Source organism: Schistocerca serialis, chromosome 3 (assembly GCF_023864345.2).
Source record: "Schistocerca serialis cubense isolate TAMUIC-IGC-003099 chromosome 3, iqSchSeri2.2, whole genome shotgun sequence".
Lineage (NCBI taxonomy): Eukaryota > Metazoa > Arthropoda > Insecta > Orthoptera > Acrididae > Schistocerca > Schistocerca serialis.
Genome location: NC_064640.1, coordinates 219,619,729 through 219,645,464, shown reverse-complemented (window position 1 = coordinate 219,645,464; position 25,736 = coordinate 219,619,729). Strand labels below are relative to the sequence as shown.

Here is a 25,736-nt window from a genome sequence, read left to right as displayed (position 1 = left end):
GCGTTACGGAGAAGTTTAACAAACTCAAGTGGCAGACTCTGCAAGAGAGGCACTCTGCATCTCGGTGTAGCTTGCTGTCCAGGTTTCGAGAGGGTGCGTTTCTGGATGAGGTATCGAATATATTGCTTCCCCCTACTTATACCTCCCGAGGAGATCACGAATGTAAAATCAGAGTGATTCGAGCGCGCACGGAGGCTTTCCGGCAGTCGTCCTTCCCGCGAACCATACGCGACTGGAACAGGAAAGGGAGGTAATGACAGTGGCACGTAAAGTGCCCTCCGCCACACACCGTTGGGTGGCTTGCGGAGTATAAATGTAGATGTAGACTTTTTTACGACAAAACGTTATATCACGGACATCCAGCGTTCTCACGTGTTACTTCTCATGCGACAGTTTCGTGGTGATATTTTTCAACCAGACAACGCTCGTACACACATGGCATGTGACTCTCTAAACCGTCTGCGTGATGTTGAGCTAGTATCTTAGATGGTTAGAGCCCCAGATTTGTCCCCTATACAATATGTTAGGGACCAGTTTGGATGTCAACTCCGTCCCAGTGCCATTATCCAGTGTATTAAAGACCAGTTACAAATCTTGCCTCCGGAGAGGATACAATAGCTTTATGATACCATTCTCAACCGAGTCAATGCATGCATCCAGGTCACGGGGTGCAACGACCTCTTGATAAGCGGGCATTTACTTTCAAGATCTTTGTAAGTTCGACTGGATATTGCAATCACTAAATAACATCACATACGCCCTCAACCCGTGTTCTGTCATTTCGTTTCCCCATGCCATTCTGGATGCTTTACTTTTTTTTGTGGCCAGACTCACTTTCAACGTACAACACATGTCTACAACTTTAATAATAATAACAAGATAATGTATTAAATCTTTTAATACAACACTAACATTAATAATAATTTGTTTACATCAGTGCTTCATACAAAGCTTCAGTATATTGTCCAAGACTTTTAATTTAGGAAAGTATAGCATTTGAAAAGGCATTCTTCCGAATATTTCGTAAGTACATGTGTCTATTTAAGGACTTTAATAGCAACGAACTCTTACCACTTTGACAACGTCGTTATTTATGCAACATAAAATCGAAGTTTGCATTCACCATTATCAATATTTCACTAATAAGGGGAACGCACCATACGTAGCTCAATGGCACATTCGAAACTTCGCGGGTTGAAAGAAGGGTGAAAATAAAGAGAATCCTATTTTGTTTTAGACACTGACACTCAATATTTTTCGAGAAAATGACGACCATAGTTTCGACACAACTTCGTCACCGCACCATAGGACCAACTGTACTGGTAGAGCGTGGCTAAGGGCACAATTTCGAAATTTTCGTTCCGTGTTCAAATCCAATCCTATCTTTTCTTTATTTATGATTTCTCATCGCGGAAGTACGTGATACCATTATTTTTTAATATCATGAAATAAAGTGGAATTATTGATAAAAGAAATACGGATTTGAATTCTCATTTAAATAGATTTTATCATTACGAATCTAATACAATGTTATTTAAGTAGTATTATATTCTCGTATTTCAATTTTTGATTTACATTTTACTTTTACAATTCAAGAGAACCAGTGCATTCCCCGGAGTAATATCTATTCTAAAAGCTCTCTAAGAATAAAAATTCGGAGCACCACAACCAACGTGTGAAGGCACATATGCCACAATTACATTATTTTAGTGTGAATATCGTTAGGAAGAGCAGCGACGTTACTTTATACCGCGCGATCTGGCGATAATTTCGCCGGCCGGTGTGGCCGAGCGGTTCTAGGCTCTTCAGTCCGGAACCGCGCGATCGCTACGGTCGCAGGTTCGAATCCTGCCTCGGGCATGGATGCGTGTGATTTCCTTAGGTTAGTTAGGTTTAAGTAGTTTAAAATTCTAGGGGACTGATGACCTCAGATGTTAAGTCCCATAGTGCTTAGAGCCGTTTGAACGATTTTTTGGCGATAATTTCGCCGAAAACACTGCATATCGAAACATTCTCCGGAAAGCCAGTGCGCGCAACTGATGACTAATCAAGGGTATTTTAATTGCAGCGCTTCTACTTGTGATTTCCTTTTGCAGCGCGATGAAAACATGGGCTTTCGCATAATTTTTCTCTTGGAAGGGGGGGGGGGGGTCACAATACTCTAATATTGCCATTTTTTATATAAATGAGTTGGTCAGTTTCGAGACCTGTCATGCCACACGAACTAGCTTTTTATAGGTGACGCACAAAATCTTATTAGATCGTAGAAAATTGATGGATATCCGCACAATACATGAATGAAATCCTTATACTCCAGATTACAGAGGTAGGGGGTAGGGATGGGGTGAGCATACACGGTTTAATACGTATTTATAGCGACGTCAGTGTTGAAGGAAATGTAGGGGATGTTTGAAATTGAAACAGTCTAGCCGCTTCCAATAATTTATCAAACGCACGCTTGTCTTTTTTGCTGACGTATTGGGTGACATAACTCTGCCACATTCTGTGTTTCTTCTTGAAAAAATCACACCGGGTTTTCGAGGCCTTGAAGTCAAAAGCTTCCGACTACATCGAGACTGCTGAAGCCATTGCCCACTGACGCAACGCTCGTGTAGAATGAGGTGTTCATTGCCCCTGGCCTCTGTAAAACGATCGAACACCCACGAATCGATCATTTTATATTTATCTCAAGTCGAGCCACCGCTTATCACTTGGCTCCTCCATCGCGATAGCTGAGCTGTCCACGCGAGCTTGTGCGTACTCTTCTGTGCTAAAGATTTCGGTGACGACTTCGGGTGCAGTTCGTGGAGTCTTACAGCTTTTTACTGTAATCAAAAACAAATGTACCGTTTTGTTTCACACGGGGCATGAACGACACTAGCAAGTAAAAATAAAACACCATTCTGTTGATTTTTGTAAAGTACTTGATGGTTTTAATGTATTAAATTTATAAATTCATAGTTTAAAATTTATATTCAAGTTGTACGGAACAGAATATCTTTCGGGCTTGTCTTCGCTCATTTCTGGTGAGTCTTAAAAAAGTTGAAACTTTCTGGCAGTATAAACTGTGTGCCGGACCGAGACTCGAACCCGGGACCTTTGCCTTTCGCGGGCAAGGCAAAGGTCCCGAGTTAGAGTCTCGGTCCGGCACACAGTTTATACTGCCAGGAAGTTTCATATCAGCGCACACTCCGCTGCAGAGTGAAAATCTTATTCTGGAATCATAAAAAAGTTGTTTACACAACTTTAATATGGATGATTTTATGTAGATTAATATCCTCGGACTCAACAAATATGGGAATTTCATATACACCAGAATCCACTAGAACGGAGGTTGTGTTTTCCAATTCTGTATTTTTTTTTTTTCTCATCAGTGTCCCTTATTTCTATTTCTTGTAGTTTGTTGAGGAGTTGCACACATCCCATCATTTGTTTCGTTCAAATGTCAGGCGCCTCATTTCTTGTGCTATTAAATCGCCATAGCATGATTACCGGTATTTGTTCACAGTTTTCATAAACATTTTTCATAAATTTCTGGCTTATTCTTCTCGGTTTTCCTCCATGGAACCTTACAGTTCTTATTCTTTACAGTGATATTACCGGGAAACGGCACGGCACGGCACATATTACCGGACACTTTTTATCTAATATTCGACGCTCAAGGTATCATACCTTTTTTTCATAATTCAAATAATCTTTAGAAGCGGCATTCCGTACTACTCTTCTCTGTCTGTAATCATCTATAAATTTAAGTTTGCTTCTTTTTGAGTCAGCAGTCATTATTACACATAAATCGCTTCACATCATTACCTCAAGACACTACCCAATCAAACACACATGGGCCCCGCTGCCTGCCGCCTGATTTGCGCAAAGACTCCCACCGAAGGCGGGAAGCAAAGCGCTTTACGCGCGGCCTCGATTCCCAGGAAATTACGTAGGTACAAATGCGCATGCGTAGTTGTGCTGTTGGAAATTTATGCGCATGCGACAAGTTGAACACAGAAAAAGCATCGTGCAACTGATGACATTCTCCAGAATGTTTTGAAGAAATTGTGTGCGAAGTTTGTCCAGCACTCCTTGAGTCCCGGGCAAAAACGACGTGCTGACTCCTTCCGCGACTTGATCGAAATGCGAAACGCGGGCGTTTCTTTCATGGAAAAAATCCTCACGGATGTCGAGGTCCGATGTTATCGATACGAACCTACCACAAAATGACAACGTGCAGAAATTCACACGAAGAGTCAACGTTTTGATGACATAACCGACATTCAAGCCAATGTGACACATGAGATGAACAACATGCAAAAGAATGTAAATTTTCAAATGGTTCAAATGGCTCTGAGCACTATGGGACTTAACATCCGAGGTCATCAGTCCCCTAGAACTTAGAACTACTTAAACCTAACTAACCTAAGGACATCACACACATCCATGCCCGAGGCAGGATTCGAACCTGCGACCGTAGCGGTCGCGCGGTTCCAGACTTAAGCGCCTAGAGCCGCTCGGCCGCAGCGGCCGGCTCTAAAATTTCACTTCCGACCTATAGTTCCTTATCATAAAGTACTCAGTTAAGAAGCCTCTGCGTTTGCCCCTGCAGTGTAGATGCATGAAACGATTTTAGTAGTCGTTTTGTTGGGTCGGTGGTTTAGTGGTAAAGTTCGTGGCTGGAAACCAAGAGGTCGTGGGAAGAATTCAGGTTGGGCCACGGATATTTCCAGTTTGCCTTTAATCTAGCCTTCAAGTCTCAACGATGTGAGGAGTCGCTAGGAATGACACTTGGTTCGGATACCACGTTAAACTGCAGCTCGCCTCTTCCCCCGTTTGATAATTGCGGTAGATTAGGGACACGCAAGTAGCCGAAGTGGCGTCCAATTGAAAGACTTGCACACGGTCTTTGAGACACATGAAGTTAATATTATTAATAGTCGCTGTCAGTAAGTTGCGCAGCGTTTTGGTGCAATTGGGGTATTCAAGGGGCTACCCAAATTTTCCGAGAATATCCCTGTAAAAATCAGGAAAGTTAACCTTACATCTTAATTTCCACCGTCACAAAGCAGTCCTCTCGCTCTTATGTGCAGCACTTTCAGCGAATTTCCCGTAGTTGTAAATACACTTGGAAGTCTGCTGAATCACTCGCGTTCAAACTTTTATTGTATTGTATTGTATGTTAACCGGGGACCTAGAAACGACGGAGAGGCTCCGTCCCCGCCGCAGCCGCAGTAGTCCACAACCCAATGACGACTACCGCAGTCCACTTCACCCCTCCGCCGCCCCACACCGAACCCAGGGTTATTGTGCGGTTCGGCCCCCGGTGGACCTCCCAGGGAACGTCTCACACCAGGCGAGTGTAACCCCCGTGTTTGCGATATAATGGTGGTGTATGCGTACGTGGAGAACTTGTTTACGCAGCAATCGCCGACATAGTGGAACTGAAGCGGAATAAGGGGAACCAACCCGCATTCGCCGAGGCAGATGGAAAACCGCCTAAAAACCATCCACAGACTGGCCGGTTCACCGGACCTCGACACAAATCCGCCGGGCGGATACGTGCCGGGGACCAGGCGCTCCTTCCCGCCCGGACAGCCGTGTGTTAGGCAGCACGGCCAACCTGGGGGGCTCGCGTTCAAACTTAGTTGCGATTCTGCTTGAATGTCTTCTATGGATTCAAAACGCCGCCCTTTCAACTTCAGTTCGAGAATGGAACAAATCGCCAGGAGCTAGTCAGACGTGAATGATTCCTAACACTATTTGTGGCAGGGATATCCACCTAAAGATAACAATATACACTGAATTTAATGAATAGAAAAGATTCCTGTTCACCCTCACCTATTGCAACCAATTGTGTCGACGCTAGATACTGCACTTCATACTGCTGTCTTTGCCAGAAAACAGGTAACTACGGTCTCCACGTGCTCTTGTTCATCTGGTTTGTAAACAAAAACTGTCGATAATTTTAATTATCGTTCATAATGCAGTTTATTTTATTGCGAATGTTCTCAAGGAACTTCCGTTGGTAAACACTTCCACTGAGAGATTTGCGTATGAATAATAAAACTGTTTGGTGGTGATGGAAATATATATTTTTTGAATCACGTGACGCGTGTACTACTCATACACCCTTTTGTTGTACCTCCAGAGTATAGGCTACTCAGCTACCGTAACATCTGTCGGTACTTTGGGAACAATATCCTGGCAGCATATGGGTTCTGCCTTAGCACAAGTTCTTTAACTGCTGGCAGAAGGCGATCCTCTTGAAACGACCCAGAGAAAATAAAATGAAACTGCGCTGTGTCAGGACCTGTCATGAACATTCTCTTCCAAGAGCCAAAACTGGAACGTCTTCAGCAAATATGAACACTGGTACTTTTTTATTTCTATTCTGAATTCTTCTTTCATTTCCTCTCTGGTTCTGCTAACTAGGACTCAGAGCCGCCACCCCTGAGTGGTAGTACCCCTTTAACTCTTCACTTAACCATTTCATTACCTCACAAAACAAAGTAACTTTTATAGGTATATCTTGAAGAAAAACGATATTTTCATTCTTTGCTCAAACAAGTGAGAATTAAATTTTTAATCATAGTAGATCTTTCAATCCAAAAATTTTCACTTTGACGAATATAAAGCAGTAATACCTGACAGTAAAAATCATGTGTGTGATTATCACATTTCGTTTCACTTTATGTCTTCACTTAATGGACTTAGTTTTATTCGTAATATAAAGCAGTTAATGTCAATAAATTATTTGCTCACCGAATGGCAATTACGGCCAGTAACTGGCTTTCTCGATGCAGAAAGACAGGATGCAGCCATTGAGAAGACTTGAGTTTCTTATGTCAGCGTGGTGCCAAACAGCAATCCACACACTGCCACAATTCAAATTCACAGAAGATCGATGGGAGTCAAACACACTTTTGCACGGAAAATCGAGGCAACTGTGTGTCGAGACCTTTTTTTTCCATGGTAGATGTCGGGGGTAGGCAACATTAGTAACAAATATCTGTTCTTTCGAAACTGAGACTTGCCATTTAGAACTGACGATGTGAAAAGCTGACACGAATTCACGACAATGTACGACCATGCAGTCCAAAAGTTCGGGAACTTTTCGAACAGATTCCCTCGCCGTCATCACCTTACACGTAGTGTCTGTCATGTCTTCCTAAACCTCAAGGGAACTTGATCCTAGTTCCTTCACAACACGGCATTCTAGCATCGTCCTTAACGCTCCAGCGTTTGCGTAAGAGGAACTTTGACATTCAATACTACAGTTTCATTTTCCTAATTTCAGAGTAAAATCCGCGTGAAGACTGCGTAACATCTTGAGGTTATTAACAAACAGCACTGTTTATCAACAACGTGGACATGCAAATCCCGCATGGCACCGTAGTTTGACAGATGGTTTGTGGGGCGCTAAACTGCGCGGTCATCAGCGAACAGATGGTTTCCTGAGTACTATTCACAGAATGTAAGTTGACACTCCGCGCACGGGATGCTGGGAGCGACCGTAAGGGATTCTGCCTATTCCGCCGCTCTCAGCATCTCCCATGCGGAGTGTCGAGTGTCACGACAAATTGCGCTGCAGAGCCGGATAGGTGGTCTGAAACGGGTAACGTCCACCGCCAAACGATCGCGGCTGAGTGACCCCGCCGCCGCCAGCTAGCCAGCCGAGGGAGATGGTAGTTTACGAGTTCGGATGTTGGCGCCGCGCTGACGCAACGGGCCGCCGACCAATGGGAGCGCGCGCCGGCGCTGGCGTCGCGCGTCCTCGCGGGGCGTTCGGGCGGCAGTCGACAGCCGGCAGCGGGCGAGAGCGCAAGCCCAGCGCGAGTGAGACATGACTGCCAGCTCCGCCGAGGCCTTCTCCCCTTCGCAGGGGGGCATCGGATGCTTCAACAGCGCACTGCTTAAGGATGATCAGCACAAATTTTGGACCACCGAGGTCATGGCGGCCGCCTCCACCTGCGGCTTCTGGGAGGACGACCCCGAGATGGAAGTTAAAAAGAAAGTCAACGAACTGAAGCGAAAGTTCCACAGCGGAAGGCAGCTGCTGATAAAACATCTGCCGCGAGATGTAACCGAGGAGGTAAGCTACCATGACTCTTGCTGCATCTCGAGCATTGCGCCAAATTACACTTTTGCACGCGCGGCGTCGTGCAGTACTTTGGAGATAACGGTTTTAGGGTACGCCGGTTTATCTGTCGATCAACTCCCCCCTCCCCTCTTCCCCCGCAAAATCATAGGAGCTTCGTAACGAAGTTTGCCATGTCAAAGAACCGTATGTCTTTTATCTAAGTTCTAGTTCCGATTTACTTAAATAATATTATTTCTTCGCATTTCCGTTAATAAGTTTACCGATTCTTGAGAGATGGTAGTAGGACTGGCATGTAATTTTGCCTGCTTGGTACCGGCACTGAAAGTGGCGTCCCTGCGCCAAAGACGCGCTTGTCCTCAGCGTCTCTGCACACAAACTAACCAGTATCGCTCTGTCGTTTGCTTTCGTGTAATCTTTATTTGCGGGAGGACAAATATCGTGTTTGTTGCACCACGATCTGTTTACTGCCGCCGGTGACTTCGAGGTGCTGCTTAACGGCCGTCGAACGCCAACGGTTTCTAGTATATTAAGAGGGTTTAGTTTTTATATACAAAATTGGCCTCGATTTGTTTCAGTAAACACGACCGATGTTTCTAGATATAAGTTCCATGTAGACTAGAATGCATACGGTCACTGAAATACGAGGCCTGCGTAAGAACTTTATAACGTAGTGCTTAGCAGTTAAATTTACAATGTAGTGCTTCAATTTCCGAGCCATGTGACGATGGTGCAGTTGCTCCGCGTTTGCTGTAAGCTCACCACACAGGGTATTGCAAGAATTTGGTTAATCCGAGTGGAATATCGTACACGAGTAAAGCCGTGTCGTAACTCGTTTCGCCGGCCGCGAAAGCTGTGGCGTCAAGGGCGCTTTTGCCGGTAGGTCACTGTCAGCTGCAGCCGGTAAAGAGATGCTGTTGCCCTTGGCCGCCATGGTCCTAGACCGACCCCCGTGGGAGATGCCTGGAAGCGGAGCACTGTTCCAAGCTGCACCCCCACCCCCTCCCACACGGCCGGTCGTTTGGATTCTATTCCCAGCCACTTTGCCATTGATAGAAACCTTTTCCTATTGCGCAACAATACAACACCCACAAGCCGCTCTTATGATTTATATTGTCAGCGTTTCGGATGATAATTTTCTGTAACTATTAATCCATTTGAAGACGTTTACTCAGAGCTTCTAATAAACTTTATTTTGTTAAAAATAAACACGATCTGTTCCAGAGCAGATAATGTGCAATACGATTATCCGTTGTGGAATGGCAGTATGAAATTCTGTTTTTCCAAGTTTGCTTGTGCGGAAATAAAGATCAGTAACAGAAAAGGTTTGGGTTAACGGAAAACATCATTTTGTCTACTTAGGGCGGGCCCTGACAAGTCAGTTTTTTTTCTTTTTTTTTTTGCATTAACTAAGCTACTGACACGTTCATTAGGTTCCATAGTTTGCGATGTATTTCCTAACATTTAATCATCTTCAGGCATTGTCGCAGAGTAAGATACCTGTTGTAACTGAACAGAAAGAAATGTAATTGAAACTCCTAGATATGTGTGTTGTGGCTCCAACAGCTAACAGCATGTTGCACAACAATCACTAGGAATAGTAAATGTGTAATAACCAATATTATAAAGGTTTAGAGTCTAGTATACGCGTTATTTACAAAACTGCAATACTGTGACACCCAGAGTTTTCATAATTACTTTGTTGCGGCCTGATGTTTCAAGGGAAGATGACAAACATTGTCAAACGGATGTAGTCCAACCTTAGTGCAACTTTTCTTCAGTCCTTTTTAACTCGCGTTTGCGCGTGTGGCATGTCCAGTATTCGTTGCTGAAAAATTATTTCATACATTTTAACGTGATATAGTACCCTAAAAAATAACCGCCTTGCAGCTCTTTCAAATAATTTAACAACCAGTTTTGTAGGCTAGAAGCGACATCATCAGGTTATATCTGTTAAACATTAGGTAGAATATATGCTTTTCTTTGCGCAACTGTAGTGGATCTGTATTTTCGAAGTCTGTTGGGGTAAGGAGGCGTATGATATGGGAAGCAATTTTTCCGAGTACGTTAATTTGGTGAAGCGGTAAAAACTGCGGTCAGATTCGCATCGATGTAAGGTTTCCTTAGTTTTAAGGAGAAATATTAAAAGCTTCTAGTATGAATAATTAGTAGCAACCATTTTGTAGATGTGGAGTACCATGTGTATCGGAGTTAGAGGTGTGCAGTTATAGTTGTGATGAAAGGACTGGCGTGCGGGAAGCTCATGGAAGGCGCAGGCAGCGGCGGCGTCCCTGGCGGAGAGGTTGCCCCCAGCGTGGGTACGGGGCTCGCATTTCAATGCTGTTCATGTGGCAACGTAGCAACCGACTCCACCTCACCTCGTGTATTTGGTTCGTCTAAGGTCAGCTTCCATGTGATTTGCTGCGACCAACGCCGCCGTACGGAATCGGGGCCTGTGTATCTTGGAGAGCGCTCAAGCTTAAACACTGTTGCTCCGCCGCGTGCCGAATCTCCACGCGCACAGCCATCTTGGACGAGGTTTCTTAAGTGCCGTTAAATGCACGTGGTGTCGGTTCGCTCGCTCCGTCGTTCCGTTCGGCGTGTTCGTGTGACGCATTTGCTTGATCACAACTATAGGAACCGGCAGTGAATATCGAATCACTGCTGATGGTTACAGGCCCGATGTGCAGTTTGTTTCGAAAAATGGAAAATAGCCCTTGTGAGAGACATTATGAATATATTTACTTAATCCCAGTCAGCTTAGTGGCCGGTGGAAGACCTGGTGTAATGTCATTCGCCGTTCCTCATCTGTATCATCAGTTATAATGTAGATCTTTGGCTAGTGGAGAAAGGACGCCTATCTGTTGTTTTACCCGAATAGCTATGAAAACTCCAAATCAACCTATGATGTTCAGTGTTGTGCACATAGAAATCAGTCAAGGAGAAAATTCCGTACCACATATTTTATGGCGTTTAAGCACGATAAATCTGAGGTGTGACAATATGTAAACATAGTCGAAAATCGCAACTCGCTTTGTTAAATATGAATCGTATTTTTCATCGGTCTCGGAAAGTGCGTGTCCCGACACTGCATATTCTGTTGGCCTTTATATGCGCCACGCAATAAATGTTCAGTGGCGATTGAGTTAATCAGTAGTTGAGAAACGAATTGCAGGTTATCAGTACTCTCATTGGAAACCCAGGCTACCTTACGCGACTAGCATTCCATGACTAGTTTCTTTACAATCTTTTTCTGCAACAGAGTCGTCACTAATCAGTAGTATTGACAAATTATTCTGAATACCCAATCGTGTTCGCGGCGTGTTAGTAAATCGATGCCGACGTTGATTCACATATTCCTTTCCTTTATATGGTCTGTTCCACATAATTATGTGTGTTACAGATGAATTATATGCGGTAAAACTCAGTACTTAAGGAGTTTGTTTTTACGAAACGAGAGGCTGACTGCTGTGGGACATGAACATCGGGCACTATTTTTAACTGCCTGTCGGACTCTTCGCGCGCCCCAGTACACACATGTTTCAAGCTCTGAAATAGTCGCATTTTCAGTAAAAGCGCAGCTTTTGTGAATGTAGCAGTCACTTTCTCGATCTGCCCCTGTGATATTTCATGAAGCTCTTTGGACTCGTATGTTAGCTAACTCAAGTGATAGAGAGAACGAGAGTTCTTTTTGATTTTCCATACAGCTCGAGTTTAGATTCTGTAGGTTGTATAGAGTCAACACCAAAGTCATTCAGTGACCGTTACTACAGTGAAGCGGAAAATGCGTCTGTCCGTGTGGCAGACTTGTTCGATAATGCGTACGTTATTTTCGTGAGAAGTATTCGTGCTAAGTCATCTAAAAAGTCTCATTAGCAATTCTTGTAATGTATCAAGTAACATCTGCGAAATAATTGTTCAAACTGGTATGTTAAAATGTTTCGGGAAACAGTGTCGTAAACTGAAAACCACGAGATTTTTTTGTCGTATTGCTTACTTCTGAAGCGGACTGTACAGTGCAGCGATTACCCCTGTAATGGCAGGGGAACAACACGTGAATCTGTATCCGGCAAAAGCGATTCCAGCGGCCCCAATACTGAATTATGACTAGCAAATTTCCGGCTGTTTCGTAATACTGTATGGAAAATGAAAGACACAGACAAATTTATTATGCTTTTTGGTTCGATTGGTTGTTGCATGCAAGAATGCAGACGTAAAATTAGACACTGTGCGCTACTTTCACTTGGAATTGGCTCGCTGCAGCCGGCAGACGCGCTAACGACCATGGAGGCGCGGGGACTTCGGGAAATACCGTTGTTCTCGTATGCGAGCTGTACGTTGGTGGCGAGGGAAGAATTCAGCTTCTGTTAGACAACCAACTGCGAAATTATTTGAAGGCAAATTTATTAAAATGATGATTTCCACTTACTATTCAAGTAGACCAAAAGCGAACGAGGTTCTGAACGTCTTCCCTCCCTGCGTTCCAGAATATAAAGCGCGCTGAAACGTTTCACGATATCTTCGTACAATTAAGGCTTTAAAATTGCTGGAAATGGGAGGCTATGTAACTACGTAATCTAAACATGTAATAATTTTACACAGGGTGTCCCAAGAAGAATGGTCAATATTCAGGCATATGATAGGAACGATCATTCGAAGCAAGAAATCCAGTGAACATACCTTAAGAACGATGAGCACTTGTTCGTCTTCGCTACTGAGAGACACATCTCTCCTACTGAACAACATGCTTATAGCTCTGATAAGTAGTTTAGAGCCCAAATTTACTAGACGTTTTTGCTTCGAATGATTGTTCCAATCATAACCCCGAATATTGTCCATTCCTCCTAGGACGCTCATTTGGTAGTACCGTTAAGAGAACATTGACTCTCAACGCGTTTCTGTGTTATAAACATTGCTGCGAAGTAGTTTTGAATGCAATCAAGCTATAGCGTATAATTGGGCTGCTTCCGCCGTCTATGTTTCTTGTTTATTTCTAATTGAAGAGCCACTTGCTGGACCATCAACTTTACGCCCAAATCTCGCTGTGTGTATGAAAACGTGTGATAACAGCTGAGGGGCAAGTGTGGGAGATGTGAAAAAAGTATATGTAGTTAGTCAAAACTACAGAACACATCAATGATACACAAGACGGATAATATGACATGCTGTAAACCCATGCATAAATGCAATGTGGCCTGTAAAAGAATCCACTTTCACAATTAACGCAACTTCAGAAATAAATCAGGCTCACATTGGTGTCGAAACCCATTTTTGTAGATAGAAAATAAGAAATAAGTCGTGTTTTGCAGAAGACGGGGTTCAAAAGCTCCAAAGTTGATTTGCAAACACGGAAAAAGTATCAACAGCAGCTTTCAACCGTAGTGCGGTTGTATCAATTGTAGTATGCCTGGAGCGTTCTGTTTGCTTGAAAGAAAGGGTATGTAATATGGAAACATCTCATACAGTATACCACCTGTGGTAATTGTGTGGCTGTTGATGTATGAGTATTTGTACCGAAGGATGCCCAGCCTACTCGTACAGTTGTTTAGCGAATGCCCGTCTTAAACGTAAACATGAAATTCTACTTCGACGTTGAAAGTAAAGCACTAATCTGATGAATTTCAACTCTTCTACGAGGGAAGACGGGGGCGAAAGCGGATGTCTTTTCATAGAACGGCCATCTTTGGATCCTCTCGTTCCAGCTAGGCTGTATCTTTTTTATTTTCGTCAGCCTCCCGTCTCCGATAACGATGTTGACATCACTGGATACAACCACGCCTGCCCTCAGAATAGTAATATCAAACTTGAATGTTCCTTGTTTGTAAACAATTCGTTTTCCCTGAGTATTTCTACTTACGTTTGTTCTTTGCTAGTCTTGTACACAACAGGGAGTTTTACACAGGCTCGCGGCGAAGTATTTTGCTAGTTCATTCTTTGTTCAGCTTTTCCATTTTTACCTCGCAGGGTTTTTGGATTCTCTTTCCGTCTCATTGTGTTAAGTCACGAAGTTTGACAAGATTCAATACAGATTAGAGGAAGAATCCTACCTCGGAAACATATTTTGTGCAGACATTATGAAATCTAGAAACACTGACACGTAACTTCTGATAAATTCAAGCCAATACTGATAACAAAATTTTCAAAGCTACCGGGTGTGGGCTGACTGATAATTTGTGCTGTAGTTTATGGGCAGAACCAGTACGCACGTGTGCCTGCTGCAAGCCGTAAATAATAATCGTAAGTGTAGATGTGGCAGTGGCTCACCAAGACACTAGTCTATAAACATATTCTTACAGTTTAGATTCGGCTTACCTTCTGTGTTTTTATAGGGGTGGTATATATCAGGTGACACAAACATTTCACACGTTAGAAATTTTCCATGACAGTGAACTGACTCGTGAACTCTTTTTCAATAGTTTCGTGGGTCAGGAAAAATTACATCGTTTACGAGTAAGCTTCATAATGGTGAAATAAGATACTAAAACGATCCCCCTAAATGTTAGAGTATGGCCAGTATGCCTCGGAGATGGTCTACGATCTTTTTATGATACTTTGTCACGGCCGTGTGATATCTTTGAGGAACTCAGCGTGTGAAATGAGAGCTTTCTCTTCCACAAACTGTGTATAAAACTGCAACAAGGAGGGAGGGCGTGAATTTCTATTCACGTTCTTCATTTTTTGTTGTAACATCACGTGGGAATTCACTGTACGACAGCATTACGGCCGCCAGCGCGGCAATTCTAAAGCCGTGAATCGTAGACTTGTTGAACGTCCGTCGCGCGTTTCCCGACGAATGAGTCATTTCATTCCCGGCCCTTGCGGTTCTTCGACGGAGGTGACTGGCCTGCGTGGTTGCTGTGTACGCTCGCCCCGGCAAGCAGGCGACCAAAGTTTGAGTCACAAAGATGTTTGTTCGGCACACTCGTAATGCGACTAGAGTCGTAGAAGTGGACAGGGAATATGCCGCTTGTCAGTGACTCATATACTGGGGAATTCATGCAAGTGCGTAATTAAGAAATGAGATTTCTCAAGCGTTGCAAAATATCACGGGCATCCCGTGCGCACAATAAATAGCGTACGTAGTCCAATGCTATTCTGGATGGCGCAGCTGAGAATGCAATACAGTTACAGCAGACTATTGGACGTTTCATTGAGTTTTATATTTTACCCCAGTTTTTAAATTACCTGTAACGAGCTCAAACCATAGATTTATTATGTTCACACCCGAAATAATTCTCTCTCTCTCTCTCTCTCTCTCTCTCTCTCTCTCTCTCTCTCTCTCTCTCTCACACTCACTCACTCACTCTCACTCATTTCACATCCCTTCGGAAGTAAATTACCATCGGGTATGTACTGCTTATAACAATGACATCCTGCTAGAAGCTTCAGGAATATAGACACAGATTCACCATCCTGTGGTGCCATGTAAAATGATCATTACAGCTCTTTTGGGACATGTACCCGTTTTCCGTTACCTATCTCCGTTATACAGGGTGATTCATAAGTCATCTCACATAGGACAAAATATAGTGTGAATCAGAACTCTAACCACAAACTTTCAGAGGTGATAGTATGGACTGAAACAAGGAAAAATGTCCAGTAAACATGAGCTCTAGAACCCATACCTTACAAGCTACCTATATGAGCACTTTTTCATCGTCGTTACTGTGAAACACATCTCATCTGCTGATCAATCGCTCACAGCTCAAGGAATGCACTTTAGAGCTCTTGTTTACTAGGCATTTTCTCTTTTTGACCCATACAACCTCCTCTCAAAACATGGAAAGCAAAGAGCTTGCAGTAGAAGAGATGTTTCACAGCACTGAAAATGAAGTCGTCATAGCTCTCAGGGAACGAATTTTAGAGACAGTGTTCACTAGACTTTTTTCTTGTTTTTTCCGTATTATCACTTCTGAAAGATTGCCGTTGGAGTTCCGATTCACACTATTTGGCCTGATGGACTTGACTTTCGAATCACCCTGTATAATTGTGCAGTTCTGCTTTGTGTAACACTGAGAGGTGCTCTGTGGTATAAAGCTCCCTATGATGGGGAATGAGTATAAAAGAAAGAGCAGTAGAGGCTCAAATCCGGTTCCGCCACGTAAAGTCACATCGAAAGCGCCTCCGATCTGCAAGTCCTCAGTAGATAGGCTGCCATGAACTCCTTCACAACAGAGGGGCTTGGAATTTGATCGAGGCCTTTGGCGCCCATTCGTGTGGTCAAAAAAAAAAAAAAACACTTTCTCCCCTCTACTTCAGGGCGAAATTTTGCGAACGAAAATTAGTCACAACCAGGATTCAAAGCAGCCACCTTCTGGTCGAGTGTTATCACAGTTAAGCGGCGTCGCCCATCGAGGCTGACTCAAGTAACAAGTCGATGGCACGCAAGCGCTGTGCGCCGATTGCACGCTTGGTTTCCATGTTCCTGTGTAACGGCGAAGACGCTACTAAAGACCACATTATCACTTCGTGACCTACTTAAAGTTCTCAACTCCACGCTATAATCCGCAATGCAGGGGTCATACCCACGAAGAGAGGTAAAACATTCTCGTGAACCCGTGTTTTACTACCTTCATTCGATACATTTTAGTCGTGTTGCCAAGGTAATGTAATGCTGACCACCGATTCTATGCAAATAGTTCTTGACGTCTTTAATCTGCATTAAGTTTAGTGGATTACATGCCCCTTGGTGTTATTAGAAACGGACACTTATGATGTTAAACGAAAGTTTGCCATTTTTCGCCGCCTGTTCTGTCAGGAGTACACCTGCCTAGTCTTTGTTGTGTCGTTGTCGTTATGCTCCGAAAGCCACCGTGCGGTGTATGGCGGAGGGTACCCTATTACCACTACTTTTCGTTTCCTTTCCTGTTTAACTCGCAGGTAGAGTGATGGAAAAATGACACTCTATATGCCTCCATATGAGATATAATTTCTCTTACGTTAGTGGTCATCAGGCATGCACGTTGGTGGCAGTAGAATCGTTCTGCAGTCAGCCTCAAATGCCGGTTCTCTAAATTTTCTCAGTACTGCAACTCGAAAAGAACGTCACCTTCCCCCTCCAATGATTCGGCTTTGAGTTCCCGACGTATCTCCGCAACATTTGCGTGTTATTCGAACATACCGGTAACAAATATAGCAGCCCGCTTCTGATTTGTTTCGATGTCATCCTTTAATACGACCTGTTGCGGAACTCAAACACTTGGGCAGTACTTAAGAATATGTGGCACAAGCCTTCTATATGCGGTCTGCTTTACAAATGAAGCACATTTCCCAAAAATTCTCGTGATAAACTAAAGTTGACCATTCGCCTTCCCTGCAGTTGAACGGAATGGACAATGTCTTGAAAGGATATAAGATGAACATCAACAAAATCAAAACGAGGATAATGGAATGTAGTCGAATTAGATCGGGTGATGCTGACGGAATTAGATTAGGAAATGAGACACTTAAAGTAGTAAATGAGTTTGCTATTTGGGGAGCAATATAACTCATGATGGTCGAAGTAGAGAGGATATAAAATGTAGACAGGCAATGGCAAGGAAAGCGTTTCTGAAGAAGAGAAATTTGTTAACATCGAGTATAGATTTGTCAGGAAGTCGTTTCTGAAAGTATTTGTATGGAGTGTAGCCATGTATGGAAGTGAAACATGGACGATAAGTAGTTTAGATAAGAAGAGAATAGAAGCTTTCGAAATGTGGTGCTACAGAAGAATGCTGAAGATTAGATGGGTAGATCACATAACTAATGAGGAGGTATTGAATAGAATTGGGGAGACGAGAAATTTATGGCACACCTTGACTAGAAGAAGGGATCGCTTGGTAGGACATACTCTGATGCATCAGGGGATCACAAATTTAGCATTGGAGGGCAGCGTGGAGGGTAAAAATCGTAGAGGGAGACCAAGAGATGAATACACTAAGCAGATTTAGAAGGATGTAGGTTGCAATAAGTACTGGGAGATGAAGCAGCTTGCACAGGATAAAGTAGCATAGAGAGTTGCATCAAACAAGTCTCGGGACTGAAAACAACAACAACAACAACAACATCATCACAATCATTCACACGCTCGTTCTATTTCATATCGCTTTGCAACGTCACGCCCAGATATTTAACCGACGTGATTCTGTCAGGCATGACACTACTAATACTGTATCCAAATATTACGGGTTTGTTTTTCCTGCTCATCCGCATTAACTTACATTTGTCAGCATTTAGAGCTAGCTGCCATTCATCACACCAGCTACAAAATGTTCTGTAACTTACGAAGTCTTCGAGACACATATCTGGGAACATATTCCGTGTGCTCGTACATTCGTTACGGCTTCAGTGAAGTACCGTGTCAAACGTTTTTCGGAAATCTAGAAATATGGAATCTGTCTGTCTGCCCTTCGCCCATAGTTCGCAGTATATCACGTGAAAAAAGTGCAAGCTCATTTTCACACTGCCGATATTTTGTAAAACCGTGCTGATTCGTGGATATAACCTTCCAGGTCTCTAGGAAGTGTATGATATTCGAACTCAGAATACGTTCCGGAATTCTCCTGCAAACCGATGTTAAGGACATTCTGAGAAAACGAATCACCGAGCGAGGTGGCGCAGTGGTTAGACACTGGACTCGCATTCGGGAGGACGACGCTTCAATCCCGCGTCCGGCCATCCTGATTTAGGTTTTCCGTGATTTCCCTAAATCGCTCCAGGCAAATGCCGGGATGGTTCATTTGAAAGGACACGGTCGACTTCCTTCCCTATCCTTCCCTAATCCGATGAGACCGAAGACCTCGCTGTCTGGTCTCCTTCCCCAAACAACCCAACCAACAAAACGAATCACTCACAAGAACAGAATCACGATCATCGGTAATGCCGGTATCACTTGGGGGCAAAAAAACCTGTCCCCTTACGCTTCTTCACAGGTCTAATGATGTCAATGTCACCGGAATCGTCCTCATAACCATAAAAACATTCATTCACATAGTAATATGGATTTTTATTCTCATTCGGAATATCTGAATAATCATGGTCAAAAACTTTCGAAAGTATTTCAGATTCGCTCATTTCCTTCCGTTTTCTGAATAGAGTCATCTCTAAAAGCAGGAGAAACGTGAAGACGAAAATAGTAAGATGCTAAATGAGCACAGAGTACCCGAAGGCAATCAAGTTTGATACACTGACTACTGGTGTAAACACCTAAATATACTAAGTAGTTAAAATATATCACAGCAGTTGACATCTACAGACAGCGTGCAGAAATCATGAGTTACCTAGAGATCCGTCCCTTATGGATGGACGGAAATACGAATAAAGTCGATATCCGTTCGCAGTGTGTTTGTCCCACCTTTATATGCAGTATTTGTTAGTCATAGCCTATTTCCATGGTACAGATAACACTTCGATACTGATTACACAACTCGAGCTCGCAGTACGTCTTTGTACCTTCTCCAGGACTCTGTATCTCAGGAAGGCCATCAGAAGCTGAGTGTTCCATCAGAGGAGCAGGGGCACCGCCTTTTTGTGGTCGTTAATCTCGTGTTTTCACTGTCCGCGCGACGGTCAGTTCGGAGGCCTCTGTAGAAAATGAGACCGGCGTAACGGCTCACGTTCCTCGCTGAAAGTAACAGCGGACAGCCAGAAAGGGAAGCCGGAACGCCACGAGCCACGTGAAGCTCCTACCACGTGCGGGCCGCCCTAATAAACGTGCTCAGTTATAGCGATTCTTTTCCCGTAATACGTTTTGCTTTTCTTTTCAGGGGCACCTCACAAGGGAACCTCCCCATCGCACCCCCCTCAGATGTAGTTATAAGTTGGCACAGTGGATAGGCCTTGAAAAACTGAACACAGATCAATTGAGAAAACAGGAAGAAGTTGTGTGGAACTGTGAAAAAATAAGCGAAATATACAAACTGAGTAGTTCAAGGGAAGATAGACAACATTAAGGACGATGGGAACGCCGGAGCACCGTGGTCTCGTGGTAACGTGAGCAGCTGCGGAACGAAAGATCCTTGGTTCAGATCTTCCATCGAGTGATAAGTTTAATTTTTTATTTTCAGTTTATGTGACAAACTCTTATGTTTTCATCACTTTTTTGGGAGTGATTATCACATCCACAAGAAAACCTAAATCGGGCAAGGTAGAAGAATCTTTTTACCCATTCGCCAAGTGTACAAGTTAGGTGGGTCGACAACATATTCCTGTCATGTGACGCACATGTCGGCACCAGTGTCGTATAGAATATATCAGATGTGTTTTCCTGTGGAGGAATCGGTTGACCTATGACCTTGCGATCAAATGTTTTCTGTTCCCATTGGAGAGGCACGTCCTTTCGTCTACTAATCGCACGGTTTTGCGATGCGGTCGCAAAACACAGACACTAAACTTATTACAGTGAACAGAGATGTCAATGAACGAACGGACAGATAATAACTATGCAAAAATAAAGAAAGTAAAGTTTTCAGTCGAGGGAAGATTTGAACCAAGGACCTCTGATTCTGCAGCTGCTCACGTTACCACGGGACCACGGCGCTGCTAAGCTCACATTGTCCATTATGTTGCTTATGTGGCTCATGGACTACTCAGTTTGTATATTTTGCTTATTTTTTCACAGTTCCACACAACTTCTTCCTGTTTTCTCAATTGATCTGTGTTCAGTTTATCAAGGCCTATCCACTGTGCCAACTTATAACTAAATGTGAGGTGGGTGCGATGGGGAGGTTCCCTTGTCAGTAACATCTACCGATACTCGTTTTAATAACAGACATGGGTGTCTCACGTAACGCAGGCGACAACAATATTTGTAAATATTATTACATCAAGGTATCTAGTTTCGTTTTTTGATTTTCGTTCTATTTTCCGGCGAATTTTTATTCTTTTCAGTTAAATCAAGAACTCCCTTTATAACAGCTATCGACACCTCTAGACCAACGGCCGCATTGTAACGATTCTTATTTTATTGCACCGATTTTTTTATCGGTAATAGAAGGCTGCAAAGTGATAGGATGAAGCCCGCTAGCATCCTGTAGTTGAACGCAAATTCTGATGTGTTTACACGAGGAATAACAAAAACTGCGTCGTGGCAACAGACATCTGCCGAGGTTACTGTGATTACGACAGTGAACTCATCGGGTGGTACACGTTTCAAATCCCGGTGTGACTGTCCAATGTGAAGTTTCCTGTCATTTCTTTAACCCACTGAAGGCGAATGCTGCGATGGTTCCCTTGAAAAGACCACAGCTGATTGCTGACTTCACCCTTGTGCAATTCGAACTGGTGACTTCAAATTTAGGCTATACAGGGTCTTACAAAAAGGTACGGCCAAACTTTCAGGAAACTTTCCTCACACACATAGAAAGAAAATATGTTATGGGGACACGTGTCCGTAAACGCTTACTTTCCATGTTAGAGCTCATTTTATTACTTCTCTTCAAATCACATTAATCATGGAATGGAAACACACAGCAACAGAACGTACCAGCGTGACTTCAAACACTTTGTTACAGGAAATGTTCAAAATGTCCTCCGTTAGCGAGGATACATGCATCCACCCTCCGTCGCATGGAATCCCTGATGCGCTGATGCAGCCCTCGAGAATGGCGTATTGTATCACAGCCGTCCACAATACGACCACGAAGAGTCTCTACATTTGGTACCGGGGTTGCGTAGACAAGAGCTTTCAAATGCCCCCATAAATGAAAGTCAAGAGGGTTGGGTCAGGAGAGCGTGGAGGCCATGGAATTGGTCCGCCTCTACCAATCCGTCGGTTACCGAATCTGTTATTGAGAAGCGTACGAACACTTAGACTGAAATGTGCAGGAGCTCCATCGTGCATGAACCACATGTTGTGTCGTACTTGTAAAGGCACATGTTCTAGCAGCACAGGTAGAGGGTCCCGTATGAAATCATGATAACGTGCTCCAATGAGCGTAGGTGGAAGAAACTAAAATGAGCTCTAATCTGGAAATTAAGCGTTTCCGGACACATGTCCACATAACATCTTTTATTTGTTTGTGTGTGAGGAATGTTTCCTGAAAGTTTGGCCGTACCTTTTTGTAACACCCTGTATATACAAATCTGCATCCTGTTATCCGCTGTATCGTGCTGGAACCGTTATGATATGTTAAGATTGTTCATGTTACTGTATACTTTCGAACGTCGTGGAATTACCGGCATAATACGTAACTGGTCAATATAGCAACTCTTCAGAGTTGATAATTAGCAGCCACTGTGGGTTTCTGTTTAAGCCTGATCGGGTGATTTAGGTGTTAATTTTCACGAGCATGAAGTGCAAAATCGTATCCAATTCATAGTGTACTGAATGGTACACAGCAGTAAACCAATTTTTCGGAGGTGCAAGGATACTGGTAGAGGGAGAGGAACGTGCCATTTTTCGTGATAATGAATTAGTAGTTCCGATTGTGTGTGACAGTGCACGAGGTACACTGTGAAACAGCTGTTTAGAAGCTCGCAGCATGGTACGTGGAGTGCTATTTGGCCGCACTCACTGCTTTGTGCAGGCCATAGCTCACTGTGGTGTACCTACAAACTCTGTTGGGACTGAGGTTACTTTGTCGTAGTTGCCCGGTAGACAAACACATTTACAGGTCATCTAATAGAAACTTCTGTTCGACTCGACTCTGAAGTCTCCCTCCTCCCTCTCTCTCTCTCTCTCTCTCTCTCTCTCTCTCTCTCTCTCTCTCTCTGTTGTTCGATATGTCGCCAACTATGTGTCTACAACCTCCACTGTACATCCCGTACAGGGGAGACATTTTAATCGCAAGTCGCGATATTGCTTTCGATAAAATGTCTCTCCTGTACGGGAATATTCGTAATGAATGTACAACTGCAGGTTGTAGACACTTGGGTGACGACGTATATTAGCATGGGTCTGGTCGCAGTGTGCGCTCGGGTAGCCTGATGGTAGGATGACCACTCGCGATTAGCGGAAAAACGGATTCGAGTCCCGGCCTGGCACAAATTTTCTTGTCGCCATTCCATTATACAGCTGACTGGCCATATTCGCAACTGGGAATACATTTAATGTACATAACGACTGAAATCTGCGCAGTTCCTGTTCCTTTGGGCATGCATGCATGTCACAAGGAACGTAGCAATACCGTACCGTAAAGTTTGTTGTGTTTTCAAATAGCGTGCAGGTATACTGTGTCGGACGAATACACCAGCAGCGTAAGAGCTTAGCTGCTGTCGTCTATTTTCTGTAGGGAACTACATTATGTGGTAGGCAGTACGTCATCACACCCAGGAAGAGGAACTCCAGAAGGCCTCCTTCGACGCCTATAGATGGTACTACTAAAGGAAGTTTCAAGTGAACATTATCACTAGCGGTTTTCTGGTTCTTAAACAGCGATGTTTCAACATTCTTTGTTCCTAGTTCGAAGTTAAAACTCTTCTTGGTCAGATTAGTACTTCTGTGACGCGAATTTCGTTCTACAGTAATTGTACAGTGCTTGATTGTGAATCCGACAGTAGAGAAGTGTCAATAAGAATGGCAAGGTTCGCGGGAGAGCTTGTGTAAAGTTTGGAAGGTAGGAGACGAGGTACTGGCAGAAGTGAAGCTGTGAGGACGGGGCGTGAGTCGTGCTTGGGTAGCTCAGTTGGTAGAGCACTTGCCCGCGAAAGGCAAAGGTCCCGAGTTCGAGTCTCGGTCCGGCACACAGTTTTGATCTGCCAGGAAGTTTCAGTAAGAATAGCGATTTCATAAGGTTTTATACTTATGGTGGATTATAAAACACTCGGTCGGCCGTTTCTTGAGTATTGTTTATCAGTGTGGGACCATTATCAGGTAGGAAGAAGTGCGACGCGTTTCATCACGGGTCATTTAGTTGGCGTGAGAGCGTTACGGAGACGTGCAACAAACTACGGTGGCAGGCGGAACAACAGAGCCGTTCCGCACCACGGAGAGTTTTAATGCTGAAATGTCGAGAGCGTACGTTACAAAAAGAGACGTGCAACATATTACTTTCTCCCACATACGCCTCGCGAAATGACCATAAAAATGAATGAAACTTGACCTCGTATGGAGCTTTACCTAAAGTCACTTTTCCCTGGGACACTCGTGAGCGGAATAATGGCGTGAAAAGTACACTCCGTCACACACTGTAAGTTGGCTTGCAGAGAATAACTATAGATGGTTTGTAGGAGGGTTTCATCATAACTGCGGTCGCTAACCTGTTCTAGGCAGGTTCACGTTTCTAAGGCATCACAACGCAGATCCCTTTCACCGCTGACTATTGTGCGTCAGTAGTGACGTAATAGAATTAAATCTAGGAGCAATAAAGATTATGTATTTGCCCTATTGATTTCGGTTGCCCACGATCTTCCTTCAAACAGACCAATTCCGACGCTTTGTACAGTTCGAACCCAGTTCTTCTGTTAGTGGCTTTGTTACGAGAAATACGCAGTATGATTGGTGATGCTTTGTTATGTGAAGTTATTGAAGCATTATAAACTGGAAACGGCAATCTGAGTCTGGAGAATACTCTTCAATAGTTCACTGTATGACGAAGTCGTTTCTTTCTGAAATTCCAGTATCTGGTTGGCAAATGTAACTGACACGAGTTTATCCATGTGCTTAAAATTGTGATTACTCGTGAACGAACGCGAACAGTTTTGGAGTCGTTCTTTACGTACTGGTGACCAATACCAGGCCGGCCGGTGTGGCCGTGCGGTTCTAGGCGCTTCAGTCTGGAACCGCGCGACCGCTACGGTCGCAGGTTCGAATCCTGCCTCGGGCATGGATGTGTGTGATGCTCTTCGGTTAGTTAGGTTTAAGTAGTTCTAAGATCTAGGGGACTGATGACCTCAGATGTTAAGTCCCATAGTGCTCAGAGCCATTTTGTTTCAGGTAGGACAAACAAGTCTGACAGAGTAAGCGATTTGTTAGAAGAATCTTGCAAATAATCTGTCGCAAAAATACCCTCCAAAACAATTTCCAAATTCTGTCGAAGTATGGAGTAATGGTTTCTATTTCTCATACAGTGAGTTGTACAGCTTAAAATTCTACATGCACACTGTAATAACCGCACATCAGCAGTATGGTTTTCACTGATAATTTATACGTATCTCGAAAATGTTGGAAATGTGAACTAGTCAAACACTTTTGCTTTGACTGCTGGAACACGGACATGAGTCCAAATTTCAGTGATTACGAGTGTATTTCAGTGTCCCCACGGAGTATCTCGTGAGTGATTAGAATTTCCGTCAATATTTGTGAAAAACATTGGGACGCAAATGAGAGAAAAGCTGTGATAGCTACTAGCACGTATTCGTGAGAGAGTCGCTGGTGGCGGTGTCCTGCCGCGATGGCCTAGCTTCTTTGGACTGCAGGAGGAGCGTCTGACGTCCGGGCTCTCTGTGCGTGCCGTATGCCGGACAAAGCAGCGCTTCACAAAGACCTCCCAGCGCGAGTGTGTCACTGCGTATTTGTACACCACAAAGGCCTCCGGACACTGAGGGTTTTCGTGCGTGGGACTGGTGACGCCCTCTCGCAGTCGTCAACGTCCACTTTCCGCCTCTGCCAGTATCTTCCAGATATGCAACTGAGGGAACCCTAGACACCTGTTATGAATGCTAGTTTTTTAGTTTTTTTTTATTGCAAAGGGCCCGGGTAACTCCTTTCTGAAACTCCGCCATCAAAGCCAAG

At 43.8% G+C, this 25,736-nt stretch overlaps 1 protein-coding gene across 2 annotated transcripts in view; it reads left to right on the top strand.

Moving 5' to 3' along the window:
• Nucleotides 1–7,794: 7,794 nt before the first annotated feature.
• Nucleotides 7,795–25,736, top strand: part of LOC126469953 (ribonucleoprotein PTB-binding 1-like) — a 367,627-nt gene continuing 349,685 nt past the window's right edge. For both annotated transcript variants that reach the window (XM_050097363.1, XM_050097362.1), the window contains exon 1: nucleotides 7,795–8,080. In XM_050097363.1, the coding sequence (XP_049953320.1) occupies nucleotides 7,832–8,080 (249 nt within the window). In that variant the 5' untranslated portion in view covers nucleotides 7,795–7,831. The remainder of the gene's footprint in view (nucleotides 8,081–25,736) is intronic.